Source organism: Pithys albifrons, chromosome 3 (genome assembly GCF_047495875.1).
Source record: "Pithys albifrons albifrons isolate INPA30051 chromosome 3, PitAlb_v1, whole genome shotgun sequence".
NCBI lineage: Eukaryota > Metazoa > Chordata > Aves > Passeriformes > Thamnophilidae > Pithys > Pithys albifrons.
Genome location: NC_092460.1, coordinates 34,613,329 through 34,631,094, shown reverse-complemented (window position 1 = coordinate 34,631,094; position 17,766 = coordinate 34,613,329). Strand labels below are relative to the sequence as shown.

The following is a 17,766-nucleotide window of genomic DNA, read 5'->3' as shown; positions in this document are numbered from 1 at the left end:
CTCAGGGTCCTGCCTTGGTGGTCCTGCATGAATTCAGGATACAGCTGATAGCCAGAAGCAGTATCACATTATAAAGTTGACATGACAGTAAACCTTTACAGCACAAAATGACATAAGATTTTTCTGCTCTTCCTCCTTCCATACACAAATTAATGAACTTTTAATCCCTAGGAGTCTTTGACCTTAGAATAAAAAGTCCATTAGATATCTTAAGATATAAGGATATTTGACTGTACCTTATTAAGACCATGTATCCAGGCATGGCTGCTAAGGAAAAAATGAAGCTGCAGACTAGTGACAATATTAAAAAATAATGAAGCATCTTGTCACAGTTTTTGTCTCCATCACACTGGCCCAGAATTGCAGAGATATTTTGAGATGAAAATCCTGAGGCTACGACACAGGTGCAGTTTTCAAATACCTGTCAAAAGAGTATTTTAATCACACAGATTGTACAAACTCATGCACCAAATCTCAAACTCATACCGTTGGCACCCAACTCGCTGTCTCCTGCACCTGAGCCTGGTACACATGTTCTGCACTGCACTGTGGTCTCTCTTCCATCCCAGTCCACCAGGCACAGGTCCAGCCATCCCTGTGTGTGGACTATGGGGTTAGGGAGCCAGAGGGAGCTCTCATGAAGCTGGGACTGTGCTCCCTCAAGGAGGTCATGATCAAGACCAGGAGGGCCCTCACAGTCCCCAGCACAGCCTGGATGTGTGGTCTTTTCAGAGCCAACAGACTTGACAATCTTTTTCAAAATGTAGAGTGTGGTCTTTCATATGTCAGAAGAGAATAAATCAGAGATTTGATTGAGGCTGGGTTGCATTATGCTCACTCAAACACTTACTTCAACTGAAATTATTGAAAAATAAGGGCTCTCAAAAATTAGCCAAGGCAACCAAGTGCATCAGTGTCTGGCCCTTACCATCATCTAATACTCCTTTAAAATATTTGAACAGTACAGAGGCTTTCTAAAATCTCTATGATTGGGGGTTCTGTTGAACTTATTATTTTTTATTGTTTTCAACCAAAGTAGAACTTACAGGGGGTTTTATGGAATATGTGCTATTAATTAAGATAATAATAGTTCTATAATGCCTGGTTACTTGTTTAAATCTACATGGTAAAAGAGATTAAGTCCATGCTATAGGCTGTCATTCTGGCTGAAATGTGTCACGTTTTCAACTAGCAATACCTTCAGAATAATTTCTCACTCCATTTTAAGACTCCTTTGGTTTCTTAGAAGAGAAGGAATCTTCTTCATTATATCTTTTAATTTATACTTACACTGGTTTTCATATTCAGTTTGTAGTTTCTAGTGTTAGTCAATGAATTTGTCGGAACCTATCCCCTTATATAGTCAATAAATGTATATGAATGAATATTTCCCACCTTATATTGATACAGCCATTTCTCCCCTACAATATTTCATAGTTACAGCACAAGAAAATGTATGCTTTACCACACTTTTTCCAGTTCCTCTTGAGGATTTACACCCAGCAAGACAAGGTGACACATAAGTGATTCCATTGTTCCCACAAACGGGGTCCCATATTTTAAATGGGCAATCACAATCCCTGTTGCAGGCAGCAAGTAGAGTATTTTCTGCATATGAAACTTGCTCTATTCTGAAATACATTTAGAAGATGAATAAATATTTCAGTAATGAAATACCCACAGTAATCCTTTGCAACACCTAAGTTTCTATTCTAGCTCAAATGCTGACTCCAGACACAGTTCTACATGTTCCTGTCCTGGAGTCATGCCTTTCTATCTCTGCATAGGATATTTTACAATATTACATTACATCAACGTCATCAATGAGGTATGCATACCCTACAGCATTTTTCTCAGCTATGGTATGTATGTTCTTGGTTGTCTATAAGTGATGCATGTGTACTTTGTGTCCATTTTACAGACACACAGGATTCAAATCAAGAAACTGCAGATAAAATATCCTCTTCTAACCTGATAATAACCAAATTCCAGTATGCCAGTGTAAAATTAAGAAGGGGAGTTGTCTCTTTGTTGTTCTGAAATTGCACTCATATATGTCTAATTTAATAAACTTTTTTTTTAATTTTCACCTGCAGTAACTTGACCTTATTAATTATATCAGTAAAATGCTTAATATGGACATGGAATTGCATGAGTCTTGAATGTGGATATATTTTTTAGTGCACTTTGCTTGAAACAGTGATAAGAGAAGATAGACCTACTGTCTCATGCAAGTAAACATACTTGAGAATTTAGGTCGTGAAACTAAAATGTTGCATAGCTATGGAGCCCCTGACTGATTCTTGACAAGAATAATCATCCTGGCATCTTAAAACTGAAGTCCTCTTGTGTCTTAAAGAACATACCCTTCATAGGAAACTGTTAGACCAGCAACTGGTGAAGTATCACAGACAGTCCAATAGGCAGCAAAGTAGAGAAGGTATTCCAGTAAAGATACCCAAAATGCTATGTTCGCAGCCTGATAGATATTTATCTTGAATTTCTTCATGAATAAGCCTCCAGAAAAATACCCAACGCATAGAACTGGTAGGTTGTAAACACCTATTTAAACAAGTGAAACTTCCATGTTAAAATAAAGGAGACCATTGAAGCTACTCTACTCTAAGGTAGCTACTGAGATAAATACTAAACTACTGTAAGGGAAGATTGTGTTTGGTAAAGACTCATGCAGTGCCTGTGGCTGAATGATTTAACAACTATCAGAAATGGGTCTTTACTAATTTCCTTGCACACCCAAAACCTCTGCCAAAGTCAAAGTGAGAACTGCTTGGGAAGTGAGGGTAGCATTGAAAAGATTAATTAGAAACGTGCAACTTAGAGTTGCAATGTAGGTGCAATTCAAAAGAAAAGAATTACGGTTTCATGCCGGCCTCCCCAGCTGACAGAACAACTCTATAGGAAGATAAGCTATGGGAGTACATTTCAATACACACTGAACATCACAGAAAGGAGGAACAGACTTGCAGTTTTGATATGAGATTACTGAATGTGCTCTTGTGATTATTTGCTGATTGATACTTTAATGCAGCAAATTCTGACTGAAACACATTTTGGAAGCCGTTTTACGTAAATGTCACACGATTTGGTTTCATAGCAGCTGAACTTTCTGGGCCAATTCAAAAGATGGAAAGTAGATTATAAAATTTTGCCCCAGAATATTAGGAGAAGCTTAGCAGAAAATGCATGAATACTTAGAAATGCTTTGTAATGTGGTATATCTCACTTGTAGAAGGATTTAACTCTAATATGTACATGTATACCAGTAGATATGAACATACATATATATTTAAAAATACAGATAATTTGCATAGAGACATCACTTGTTGGTAGAACAGAGCAAACCAAAATGCAAACATACCAATTAAAAAGATGGCATCTGATGAAGATTTTCCAAACTGTTGTTCCAGATATTTGGGCATGAAGGATATCATGCCATCAAAGGCACTGAACTGTAACACAGTTATGCATATAAATAACATGTACACTGGGTTGTGAAACAGAGCCTTGAGAAAGGGGATGAAATCTGGAACGAAATAATGGAATGTGTTAGTGTGAAGCTTTATGGAAAGAATGAGCATTGCTTAGTGTGGCTAAGGGGTGAAAGGGGAACAGAAAAGGTCCTTAACTGGACCAGGCTAAATCTTGTGCTTTGCCAGACACCACAGGCCAAAGATTCCTCACTTAGCCCAGGCTAGCCCACCATGTCTCGTCCTCCCAAAAGATACCCTCACACACACACATGCACACCAGCATGCTGCTGCTTATGGAAAAATAATAATTGATAGCAATAACCTTATCGTAAAAGTTTCCTGAAACTTTTTAGCTGTGCAGTGACTGAACTTTGCAGCTACTCCCTCATCCTTCTTTCTCCTTTCTTTCTCATTTCATGCCCCCAGAGCATTCACCAAAAGCCATTTCCTGTACCTGGCATACGAAGGGAGTGCAAGGGGAAAAGGGTGCAAACGCATTAGGAAGCTGTGACAACCTGCCCCAGAGACCTGATCACTGATTTTAATTTTTGTTGGGGCAGAAGAGGCCTGAATGGGATGTGACCACAGTTATTCCCACCATACTTTCAAAGTCTGTATCTGCCAGTCTTCAGCCAAGTAAGGAGCTGAGAAACTAACTTACACGGTTCTTTCCTCTGAGTAATGCCTATTAAGTCAGGATCTGAACCATAAAAAAACCCCTACAATTTCCCTTTGTCTAATGTTCTCTGTTAATTAATGTGCTGAGCTATTGTAAAGAAACTCTGCAGAAAAACATAAGCAATGAGTGTGCCTCATTGAAAGTGGGCACTACTTAGAACCTGCATATATCTTTCTGATGTTACACAAATATCTTACTAGAAGAGGACCCATACACAAATCTTGCAAAAATGAGTCAAATATTCAAAATGCTGTATTATTTACATGTGCAATGCAGGTTACAATCAAAGCTTTCTGAAAAAAAAATTATTAATTAAATTTGATTTTATATTATTTTTAACTTAAAAAATTCAAATTTCAACTTGAAATCCTCAGCAATTAAAAGGCTGTCTGAATATTTCTTGGTCAATAGTCTATGAGTGGCCCCAGTTGAACAGAGGGTTGGACCAGGTGACCTCCACAAGTCCCTTCCAGCACCAACTATTCTGTGAAATTAAAAGTTTCTAAATTCAGGATATTCACGGACAGAGGACGTTCACATCGACATAGGGAGGGAATGATCATGAACACATAAGCTCTGAAGGGACTCTGGGGCCAGGACCCACATCTCAACTAGGAACCTGTCTTCACCAGAACAGTACTTTATTCATGGATTCATTTGAGGCTACATGATGAGCAGAAAGAGATGCTGTGTTTATCAAAATTAAACTGTAGTATCAGCCAAGATCTGAGTATAACTCTGGGTATGGTGAATTTGCAAGACTCAGTTTGAAACACCACAGACAGACAGGTAGCTGCCACATGGCACTTAATTTCTGAAAATGAAGGTCCTGTCAAGGGACCTTGAGCTGAGTATACGGAACTGGGAGATTACTCTGAAGATTATACCCTTTGACACATTTTATTCACTTATATCTCCACCTAGCACAAATAATGGAAGGGAAAAAAAATTGCTTCTTACAGATCTATAGATCTGAAAGACCACAGATGTGAAAGTTACCAATGGTAACATGAATGTAAGTCAAATAGATCTTTGTTCAAAAGCAATTAAATGTTTATGAGACACTTCAGCACTTGTCAATTCCCTTTTATGGCTCGCGATATGCACACAAGACTTGTGTTGGGTTTCTGCTTTTCTGTAGAGTGAATGTGGAGTACAAACAACTAACAATCAACTCATCCACAGCTCACTGAGCTGTAATATTCTTAACCAGATTTCAGTGCTTTAACCCTGTCACAGGAAGAAAATATCTACATACACCTGAAATGCAGAAGAGGGAAAGGAATAAATTCACATCCTGGAGCTTTCTTCCTCTGCAAGGAGCCATTCTAAATCCCTGCACAAATTCTTTGTAGTACAGAGACATGAACAACAGAGTAGGCATTTCATACCTTGGGCTCATCTTTAATTACACAAATACATATAGTTCACATCTTAAGGACTAAATTAAGAAGGAAATAAAATACAATATAACTTGCCTTTAGCAATTTCATACATGGTCTGTTTGGCTTCGTTTTTGTCATTTTCTTGCAATGGCACTACACTTTTTGCACTTGTCTCCTCAGGGTCATTGGTTTCACCTTCCTTCACAAGTGACTTGGGCAAAAACCAAAATGGTATTCCCACGAGAAGATTCAGTAGTGCACAAATCAAAATGCCCAGCCACCATGCTCCAACCCAGCGGGCATCAGTAGCTGTTATAGTTATCTCATCTATAACAAAACCCAAAACCATACATTTATATCAGTTCAGAAACGTTCTTTGCTGTCATCATCTGTTTTCCCACTCATCTCTGACACAGAACTATTTTAGTGATTCTTAAAGTGAGGCTCATGAAGGAGAATGGTCACCAGTCTGGCAAATTTCAGTGTTCTGTATTAAATTAATACTACTCCTTTCCTATGTTAAGCCAGATGACACAATGGTTCATGAAATAATTTATGAGCAAATTGACTTGTGTGTGAATTCAGTACTATACACAGATTTTTCATTCTAAAAGAAATACCAAAAAACTCAGATAAATTGGAGACATCTTGTATTAGCAAAGAAACATCTTTTAGCCCTGATAAATATACCAAAATGACTATAGACTTATATATAAGATTTTATATATTCACCCATTACCTGGACCTACTGATCCAACATCAACAAACAGTTCTGCACAGAATGATGCCAACAATAAACCAAGAAAGGGGCCAATTACAGTTGCTGTATGAAGACATGCTAGAGTAGGAAAAAGAGAAAACTTAATAAATTAGAACCCATATATAATTATTTCCTTAGAATTTTTCTCTATCTTTAGGACAGCTCTACTGGAAAGTCATTTGTGCCTAAAAATGGCCTCATTTCAAGAAATTAATCACTAGTTAAGTTCTACAATATTCTAGTTAAAGTTCTACAATAATATTTTGATAAGGCAATAATGACTGTCTTTTCCTTCATTGGACTGAAGGAAGTAATAAAAAGCCTTTCTTTTGCTTTTGTTTATGTGTGTGTTTGTTTGGGGGAGAGGAGCTATCCCAATAGGATAGATTTACCCAGGTAGAAAGGTGAATTCTCTGCTTTGGCAAAATCCTCCAAATAGGAAATGCCTAAAGGCATGATGGGAGTTTCACCCATTCCTCGCACTATGTTTCCAACCATCACAAATATCCACAGCAAGGACCCAGGCTCTTTTTCACATTCTGTGAATAAAATAAGGAGTCAGAATTAATGTTTTAATTCTAACTATTAATGAACATCTAGAGACAAAGAATTGACTAACAATTTAAATTTGGGCGGGTAGGCCAGTCCTACAAAAAAGTGAAACATCTGGTTGCAATATTGGAAAGGCTCTTAAACTGGAGAAAGCTGATGAACTTGCTGAAGCAGAGTTTAAATCCCTTCCCTCTCCATGCCATACCTTGTCAAACCTCTTGGCAGTCATAGAATGGTTTGGTTTGGAAGGGATGCTAAAGACCATCTAGTTCCGACCCCCTTCCCATAGGCAGGGACAACTTCCACTAGAACAACTTGCTTGAAATCTCATGCAGCCTGGCTGAACTTCTCTGGACAACCTGTGCCAGTGTCTCACCAACCCTTACAGGGAAGAATTTTTTCCTTATATCTAATGTAAACTTGCCTTCTTTCAGTTTAAAGTCATTCCCCCTGTTCTATCAGTACTTGCTTTTGAAAAAGAGTCCCTTTCCAGCTTTTTCGTAGGCCCCCTTTATGTACTGGAAGGATTCTGTAATGTCTCCCTGAAGCTTTATCTTCTCCAGAATTAACAACTCCAGCTCTCTCAGCCTGTCTTCACATTAGAGGTGCTCCAGCCCTCTGAACATCTTCGTTGCCTCCTCTGGACTTGCTCCAGCAATTTCACATCCTTCTTATGCTGGCACCACAGAGCTGGACACAGAGCTCCAGGTAGGGTCTTATGAGAGTGGGATAAAGGAAGGAGAATCACCTCTCTCAACCTGCTGGTCACACTTCTTTTGATGCAGCCCAGGATACTTCATAACTAATCAGAATGATGGGATTGAAAGCACTTCAACCAAGTCTGCTTCCAAGTCCACTGTTCTCTCCCACTCTGTCATACTTTGATCTCTCAGTGCCAGTTCATTAACAAATAAAAATCAGCTTTTTAGCAGCAACTCATAACTTCCTAAGTGAAAGCTTTACTGACCAGAGATCAAGCCTGCATGTTCTGTATCAATGTCAGGTTGCTGTCAGAAAACATGGGTGAAGTAACTCACATGCAGATGTGGTAAAATTCAATCTAGTTTTAGCTTCGTACAGGAGATGGACTCATACATATGAACATCACAGTCTTGCTTGTCCATAAACTGACAGGGAAAGAATCACCTTACCCAAGTATACTCAGTGTACTTAGGAGGTTAATCCCATGCTCATGTGGGAATTTTGTGGACTCACTCTAAGAATTTTGTGTGTGATCATTTCATAGCCTTTTGACTTCACAGTACTTTATATGCACATTTCTAGTGCACAAACATGTCTCAGGCTCACAGATAAGTTTTAGGCTAGTTTAAAACATTTTTCTTTTCTCTAAAAGGAAGCAAGATCTATGTTTACTTCTGCCTCTATTTATAATTCTTTTCTTTCCTGATGCCTTTTACCCATTGTCCTAATACGTTTCGCACCTCCTCATAGCATCATAGTAATTCAAGTCAAAAAGAGGAATATTTTTGAGAACAACCTGGTATTGTAGACTCCCATAGTGACTGCCAGGGATGTAACTGAGCTGTTCAGATACTGTGGAAACTGCATGAAAAAATGTTACAGCCCTGGAATCACAGACAAAGAAACACAAAGGCCAGGAAGTTTCCCAAGCTGTAGTTTTTACACCTGCAAAAAGTACTGATCAAAAGCAGAAACCTGAAATCAGGCTACAAAAACTGAGGAAAAATAGGAAGAGTCATACCTGCTGATGGTGCCTCTGTAGGCAAAGAGAACAAGCTTTCATTAACAAGGCATAGAGGCATCACTGAAAAATTTTCCCATTGTGAAATGCTGCTTTCAATACGATACCTGTTTGAATCAAAGGAAAGCATGTACAGGTTAAGGAGATATACAGAACCACCTTGTATGTCTGCCCTTTAATAATGGAGCTACCTATAACAAGAATTTGTAGCTATAAGGAGGAAACCCATGTCAGAATTTGACTGAGCCTCAGTAACAAAACAAAGGAATTGCAGCAGTGTTTTACCCTGACTCTTATCTAGTCTCTGACATGACGTTGTAACAGATGCTTCAGGAGGAGCTGAGGAACCACACTAATGAAATCTCTTATATCATCTTGTCTCCTAGTCCTCTTACATTTTAATCCAACTTACATCTTAAGCAGGAGGTACCACCAAGGCTGTCAGAGCCAGACCACACTGGACATAACAAGATTAGAGGATCTTCTCTTCTCAAAAAATATCTCACTGATTAAAACATAGACAAGCAAAACTCGTGAAAAAGCGGTTGAAGAATCATTATGGTCTGTAAAGGCTTTGACAACACAGAGATCAGGTATGATCTCTCACCAGGCTCCAGACCAAAGTTATCTTTACAAATCCTCTGGCATTGCCCATCCAGTATACAAGAGCTGGTGGTGTAATGTGACAGTATCACAGCCTACTCCACACAGGGAGTAGCACAAGGATGAAGGCAAGGGAAAAAGAAGGTGCCCAACACAGGGGTGACACTCCTCAGGAAGATATGACTGACTTTTGACCTCAGAAACAAAAAAAGGTGCTCTAAAATTATCATATTGACCCCATGTTCAGAAATGTCTCTCTCAATAAGCAACACTGTCTCAGTGGAAGGAGTCACAGATTAACATAAGTAAAGACTACAGAACCTGCTGTGAGTGAAGCAAAATACTCACCTTCCAAACAGGAAATGAGGGAGTGATATCAAAAGGCATCCCAATGACAGAACTGTGCAGCCCAAAGCAATTATTCTGGGTCTGTGAAGCTTTGCTCCAAAGTAGCTCACAAATGCTATCAGCAGCAAGTTACCTGCAACAACAGCCTGGTTCACATTCACAAACCAAGGCATCCCCAGATCTTTTAAATTGCAACACAAATTTGAGTACACCTTGTAAGCTCAACATCCGTTTCCTTTCTTGTCATGTAAAAACTGTAACTAGACAGTGTCTACGTGATGCAGTAATTCCCTGCTATGTGTGATCTTTTTTTGGGTGACTTACATCACATGAAAAGAATATGAGAATAGAAGGCAGCATGGCAAAGAGATCACAGTGAGAGTGATTTTTGACTGCATCTACATAGAGAGGAAATTTCCCACTACTTTATATAGAGGCCAGGCCCAGATGCTGCAGAATATTAGCTGGCTTAGGAAATTATTCTCCTAGGATACTCTATTTTATAATGTGTGAGGAAATACAGAAAGTATCTCCAAATGGTTTTTTTTACTGAAAATAATAAACATGCCACGCAATGACAGTCACAGAAAAAAATGAATAATAAAATAATATTAATTTCAATAATTGTTTTAGAATTTTAAAACCCCATATTTTTGTACCTACACCATTTAAAAATATGAATGTGCTAAAAATTTTTATTCTCTTCTACTTTCACTTCAGAATCAGTTGATTTTCTCTTTCTTCATTTATTGCTATGCAACTAAGAAAAGAATCAAGTTTCATGGTATGAATCAGGCTCATGGTATGAATAAAAATAGCAATTTAGTAATTTTACACCTACCAATTTTGTGATCATTTTATCAAAAGAACAAAATCATGTCTCTGAGTGATGAGCATCATGCTGTGAAAGAAGATAATAACTTTTCTGTGTATGATTACTAAACAGATTGTATTTGATCAGTGGCTTTAATGACACTTAAAGATGTACATTTATAGAGTCCTAATAAGTCACCTATGTCTCTTAATAATTTCAAATATTATTATGATCATACAACAAGTGCCTCTGAGAGGATAATTTTTTGAAAACAGTAAGTCTTTTACATACCACTTCATTAATCTTGGCCATTTCGTATTTCTTAAAATCTCCTCATCAAAAACAGGAATATATTCTGAGTATTCCTCTATCATAACTTTAAGCTGCCTTGTCAGACTGCTTTGCAGGCTGCAGCACAGTGCTGTCAACAATTTCTTCCTCTTGCACATGCAGATATAGGAGACCAGGAAAAGGGGGAGAAAGAGCCTTGTTTCCCTCCCATCAGTGTACATGACCCTGTGCAGACCATCTCCTCAGCTGAGCCTGGGATATTAAAGATTCACACTGTGACTTTCAGAGTGTAAAAAACCTCCTCTAAGGATCCTCATTTAGAGGGGTTTGAAGCTATCAAACCTTTTGTTTGGCTTTTTAGGAAATGACAAGAGATAACTTTGTCACTGGGCAATAAATCTCACTCATAGACAAGGTAAGGGTCATTTAAAGTAGAACTCAAAACTTTCTCTGAAGGTGCAGTTGTAGAGATATAAAAACTTGAAATCAAACCAACTTTGATTAAAGGAACTGTAAAATGCTAAATATGACCTTAAATTCAAACAAAGCTTACAAAATCTTTTTGTTTTGTTCAGAAAGATTCAATGCAAAGCTCACAAATTGGTTCTATTTTGTTAGTTGCTCTGTCATATGTTAGGATAGTGCAGAAATTAGCACCAGTTTTTAATCCTAAACTTCTCTATTTAAGTTCTTGTGTTAGTTTCCAAGACAATCACGGCAGAAGTGTCAGCTGAAAAGGAAGGACTGAGTTCATCACTATTAACACACATAGCAACTGAGAGATTGCTAAGGGTAGGAGAGTCCCTAATACAGCTCAGCCAAAATATCATATTTTGAAATAGTAAGAAATATTAGAATGAGAAATTACCAATTTCAAAGCTTCCATTGATGATCCCCACTAAAGAAGCTGGGATATTGAATTGTTTCTCTATCTGTGTGTACATGCTGTTCATGTAAGCACCAGACATCGTTTTACCAAGAAATGCAAGTGAGAGTGCCAGCAGGAATACCTGAGAAGGAAAGAGGAGAATGCATACAGATGTCAGAATTATAACTTTATGAATATTCCAGGGTTATTTTCTCCATCAAAGATGTGCTTCCAGCTAAAGATAGTGAACAGTTCTGTTCCACTGTGTGTAAATCCCACCATCCGTCCTGCATTTGTATCATCCTTGTTCTTCACCTGCTCCCACTGACTAAAAACTGTCTTTCTTTAGAAACCTCAAGCCCCATTTCCCCAGCCAAGACAGTCCTGTGCCTGCTGCAAGATTGCCACCTGCAGGCCTGAAAGTCTGCAGCCAGACCAGGATGCAAAGACCTTCCCAACCTGAATGACAAATTACTTGCAGAACTAAGATCGTTACCTTTGGCCAAAATACTCGATCCAGTATCTGCTCTCACATCTCAGCACAGGTCATGAGCCCAGAACAAGTAATTTCAAACAGGAGTAAACAGTGTCTTTTTTTTTTTTTTGTAAAAAAACACTATCTCTTTTCAAGAAAATTAGTAGCAATTGACAGTAAAAAAAATCAAATACATGCAATAGGATGTAATTCCTTTTAATTTGAGGGTTCTTAGTACACAGTATTTACACAATTAAACCAATAATATGTTTCAATACACTTGCTGCAAATGCTAAAAAGCATAAGCAATGTACTTGGGCCTCGAACTCCAATGAAAAACAAGCTATTATACAAACTTTTAGAGCATTTCTTGACAACTTGAATAGTCTAAGGTACATCAATGGCCAAATTTTACTGCCATGTCACAACCGGTAAGGCTCATTTAACAGGTTTAAGAAGGAATGGTAAACATGCCAGACTGGTGGGATTACACCAAGTCAGAGGTAGAGCTTTAAAGGAGCAATCAACTATACCTCCAACACAGCTCGGAGTGTAAAGTTCAGGGACAGCAAAAACAACACATGGTTGTTTACAAACTTGTTTGACCTTGATTAGGGCATTAGGGCAGAAATGAAACAGTTTATTCATTCATTTAAAAGAGGTTGAAACTTCTACCAACCCACTGCAAAGACAAGCTTTATAGTTGTGAGTTCCTACAAAAATCATTAAAATATTTCTGTACCTTCAGCTTGGAAATGCAACAGATTTTGTCCTCTGCACGTGGCTTCTCAGCTTCTTTCATGTTGCCTTTTTTTATTTTTTCCAGCGTCTGTTTCTGAGTCTGTCCAGTGATCCCATTGCAGTGTTTAAAAAGATGAGAAAAACGAAGACCAAATTTTGTACCATGTTTGCAAAAAAATCAGATTACTTCCAAGAGATTTGATATTTGAGCATCTTCCTTAAATAACAACAAACCAAATTCCACCAAAAGCTACAAACCTATACACTTTATCCTAATCAAGACAATTTGACATGGGAAAGTCAATAATATACAGCCAGTTATGTGTCATCAAACACTGAAAGCTGTCAGCAGCATACAACCAGAGAACAAAGAACAGAGAAAAGAGATGTTCTGAGGGCAGGCCAGTTTGCCTAAACACAGCTTTTCAGCCCTCTGCACAAGCATTTGGCACTGACCACTGTGGGACACACAACTATGATCTATGGGTTTAACTGATGTATACCTCTCTGTATGGTCTTTATTTACTACTCCTATCCTTGCTAGCCATAAAAAAGGACATTTAGTTCTGCTCTGCATCTTCTTCCTCTCTTCTACTGGCACCAATGTGTATTTGTTAATTTTTAATAGAAACTCTATTGGAGATTAATCTCTTGACATAAAAGTTAGAAGGAAACAAAATAAAAACAAAACTACCAAACCAACTTAAGTTCTAAATGGAAACAAAACAAACTCCATTCTGCTTCCCCTCACAAGAGCTGCAAAAATATCCCTCTTTGTTTGTCTCCTTTTAGTGATCTCCATCTTGACTTGATGGTTAGAGCTTCTGGTAGTGCTAAGCTACCTGCTTTTTTTACACATCTTAAATATATTTCAAAAGTGTGTTCAAAGAAGGAGCAACATATTTCAGGGACTTGGATATACTTACTTGTAAAAGCATGTCTCAGGGTTAGCATAATGAGTAAAGAGATTTCATTCTAAGGACTCCTACAAAGACTTCATTAATTCAAGTTCCTTGCTGCTTGATGGGGTAAGCTGAAGAAAACCAGGGCAAGTCAGAGCCCTACCTTATGGTCAGGATGGATACAGGCTAATTTCCTCGTTTTTTGTCTTGGATACACTTTCCAAGTGCGATCTTGCAGCACCTGCTCTTCGCTGTGTGTTCACTCCATGGAGTCACGGCTGGGAAGCAAACTTGACAACACGACCAACAGGACCAAATTGCCTTTCACATTCTTCAACCCAACACCCTCCTGGTCAATCTCTTCAAACGTTAATTTCTACAACAATGTTAATCCTCTCAAATGTGTTTCCTAACTAACTTGATTCCTAGTAAATTCACAGCCATTAACTCCTTCTAGAGCTACCTTCCCATTTTCAGTCTCTAAAAGTGTAATGTATGATTACAGCATTCCTGAAAATACAATCAATTGTAGGGGGTCAGCATCTCAGACAATTAGCTATGATATATACATAGTTTGTATTTCTGCTTTGCTTGCAAATGCTTACACAGACTGTGTTCAATCACAGGACTAAACTTTGCTTATACAGATTAGCATTTTCTTCGCAATCTGCAATAAAACTTTATGTACCAGGGAAACATTTATGCAATATCTAAATACTGCCTTATTCAGAGTGAAGCCCACCTGCAATACCCAAACAGCATAGCAGTCCCCCATGTCCATCCTCTTCTGCTCCTGGGTGCTGGCAACAGGATTCTTTCCCTTACTATACCAGCCCCTGCTTTTCACTAACATACACAGGGAACAACAGCTGATTAATTGTAGGTTTTCTTTCAGGTGCCTCAAGGTACCAGTCAGGAACCTCAGTCCAGGTTTGTCTTGGTGAATCAGAAACATGACACTACTCCTCATACAATTTCAGGGGATGTTTGCCTTCACTTATTCATACCTCCCCTCAAAGCATAAATTATGGTAGAAAAAAATGCATGAGTCCATTTTTTTACTGGGAAGATTATTAAGATCATTAATGGAATAACAAAATAGACAGAATTACAATTTCCAGCTTAATTTCTGAGATTGTTTTCACTAGCTTTATAATGTTTTTGTAGTTAAAGGAAACTGAAACTGACACAGACTAACAGCCTGGATTATCAGAGAGACAGGTGCATAACTCACTCAGCTCAGGTGTATTTACACCACACTTTACATCCAGGTTAGAACTCAAACTACTGTTTCTGTGCCTAAAGATTAACCAACAGTCCCTTCTCCCATCTGCATGATCTCAATTGTACATTCCTGTTGCTTACCTTGCTTACACTCTTGGGCTCTTCAGACTCACTTGCAAACCTCTTTAACTCATTAAACAGGCAGAAAATTAATGTGGTAAAAAGACTGCTTTCCAGGTAATGAGATGATTTGACCCACAGAACAGTTCAACAAGTGCCACACCCACATAAGGAAAAGGGCAGGAAAGTGGAGTCAAGAACATGAGAAGAATGTGGGGGTGAAAGCAGAGTAGGAAAGGACAGAGAGCAAAACCTGCCCATCTGAGCACAAGTGATGTGGTATGTCACCTCAAATATTTGTGGCACTAGGGTCTCAAGCCCTAACCTAAGCTGCCCAGGCCAGCCCTGAACACAGCTGGACTTCCAGAATCAGCAGAGCTGTAAGGAAACTCTCCTTCAGTGAACATCCATCAATGTCTCTTTAGCCAAAAGCAAGAGCAGGGGCAGCTTGTGCTACCAGGATAGTCACAGAGTGACTAAGTTTTGTAAGAAATCACTTGAAGAACATGCACAGGCCAGGTAAGACTATGTAGTTATGCAAAAGTTTGCCCTCAGGTTCTGACTGACCTACCTACACTCGCATCTCACTTATAAGCCTTCAATGTTCACTGAAATTTCAGGGAAGAGGTCACAAAAAATCCTCCTACTGCTTCTGCAGAGTTGGTGACATATTTATGGCAGCTAAGAAATAGCAATGACACCACAACTGCCTCTTCCAGCCACCTCTACTACTGGACTAAATCTCCACAGGCAACCAGAAAGATAAACAAGTGACCACGTGTGTATCCACACAAAGAACAATTATCATGTCAGAATTTTTACCTAATTTATTTTACTCTTTGCAAAAAGCTTTTTGAAATCTTGTTTTACAAGGTACAGTTCAAACTGTTACTCAAATGTAATTACACTAATGTTAGACTGAGACAAAGGAAAATATTCTCATGGCAAAACAATTAGGTACTTACAGTTTTGAAAAGGTTTCTGCAAGAAACAACTGATACTGCACACTTGAACTTTGACTTCTAATCTACACTGTTGAAAATTAACCCAAGTGTACCTACTGCCAAATTCATGTTTTTGCCAAATTGTTTTAGCTGTGTATCTTAGGTACTCCCTCACATATAACAGACGTGGACTCAATTTTCCTGCTAAGAACTCAGTCCATTCTTTCTCTTTCCTGTCAAAAACAAAAACAAAACAAGGCCAAGATCTAAGAGCTGTGTCAGATCTCAGAGCATGAAATGCTGACACTCCTGCCCACTGAAGACATCCAATCCAAAAACACTCAGAAGCAGAACTTTAAGAGTGCTCATAACGATGCAGATTTACAGGCTGGGTGGTGTCCTATCAAAGGGTGACAAAAGGTCAAAAGGGAAGAGGGGAACGAGTTTGTGTTAGTGATTACTGGATGTTTACAAAATCAGAGACTATTTTGACCAAGCATAAAGAGTTCTATCTAATGTGATAAGAAGAGGTAATTTGATTTTGATTAAATCATTTAGACATCACATATAAGAATCAGCAGATACAACTTCAAGTATTGGTGCTGACACAGGTTTCATTTATAACCTTAAGTCTCCTGTTGACAATTGTGCTTATCTCCCTTACAGAAACAACTACTAATGCACATCCAAGGCCTAAAACATGTGGTGAGGGTGGGATTGGGATTAATGAAAGCCTAACTTTTGAGCACAATTTCCAGGGCAGTGTTTCTCAGCTTGCCAAGGGAACTCTAACCTTGCTGAAAAACCTCCCTGACTTTCACATACCCTGTGTGGTTGTGTTGCTGGAAGGGGAAAACAACACACTGGCAAGAAACTTGGCATTTTTATTACACAGTGGGTTTGCCTCACAACCTTACAACTCTACTGCTGTACCGAAAAACATTCTGTAGACACTCTGTTGATACTTTACAGACAGCTGGTGGCTGAGGGTCCTGACCTGCTCAGTGCTGCACCAGAGCATGAAGTGAGGCATTTTCCCCTGTTATATCTTATAATAAAAGTCCACAACTGTAAATTTCTGATATAGTATCTCCTCAGTTCTCACACATTAGAAAAATTCTAAACTAAAGAGCTATTAATGTTTCCAATATGTGAAAAGCCTCATACTCCCTCTGAAAATATGCATTTCCTTAGAGTTATAGCACTGCTTTCTGGTTTTATGATGGTCTCCAAATCACACCTGATGGCTGTCTGTGCTGGGGTTTTGTTGATACAGCTTAACTAGAAAGTGTTTCCACCTTTGATCCTCTAACTAAAATCTGAGGTAAATTCTTATTTACCACTAATAATTTCCAGTTTTCTTACATTTTTTGTTTTCTTCACTTACCCACTGCCATTTTTAGAAAATTTTAAAATCCTCTGACAAAATAATAAGAAAAATGCCTGTGGTCTGAGCTGTGCCACGTAGTGCTTTGTGTACACAGAAGACTATAGAATGAAAAAGTAATAATGAACAAAAGCAGAAAATAGCTGAGTTTAAGGCTGCCTTAACTCCATCTGGCCATCCTTTTAAAAAAGAGCTAAAGGTGGTTAGGGATGAGGATCCTGCCCACCAAAATGGGAGGTGCTCAGCAGTGTGTATCAACAGCACAGTAGTATTTATTCAGGTGAAAAGTGAGTTCTCTCCTGTACTCACACCATGTGCAACAGCTCTCTATGTATAACCAAGCCTCGTTCTATGTAGGAGAGAAGCTCTCAGTGTCATTAGTGCATTACCATTGCTTTTGCAATTAAAATACCTTCACTTCAGTATTCTAATTGTAATAGGTATAGAAATCTTACTGCA

General features: G+C 38.5%; 1 protein-coding gene across 9 annotated transcripts in view; it reads right to left on the bottom strand.

Annotated features, from left to right (window-relative positions):
- Positions 1 to 17,766, bottom strand: part of LOC139670105 (solute carrier organic anion transporter family member 1A2-like) — a 32,756-nt gene that overhangs the window by 2,377 nt on the left and 12,613 nt on the right. For 4 of the 9 annotated variants that reach the window (XM_071551323.1, XM_071551324.1, XM_071551332.1 and 1 more), the window contains 11 exons: positions 12,732 to 12,830; positions 11,515 to 11,656; positions 9,542 to 9,674; positions 8,591 to 8,697; positions 6,708 to 6,854; positions 6,295 to 6,393; positions 5,649 to 5,882; positions 3,380 to 3,544; positions 2,367 to 2,562; positions 1,466 to 1,631; positions 237 to 421 (listed from right to left, as the gene is read on the bottom strand). In XM_071551323.1, the coding sequence (XP_071407424.1) occupies positions 237 to 421; positions 1,466 to 1,631; positions 2,367 to 2,562; positions 3,380 to 3,544; positions 5,649 to 5,882; positions 6,295 to 6,393; positions 6,708 to 6,854; positions 8,591 to 8,697; positions 9,542 to 9,674; positions 11,515 to 11,656; positions 12,732 to 12,830 (1,673 nt within the window). The other 5 variants (XM_071551328.1, XM_071551327.1, XM_071551329.1 and 2 more) reach the window with 5 other exon arrangements.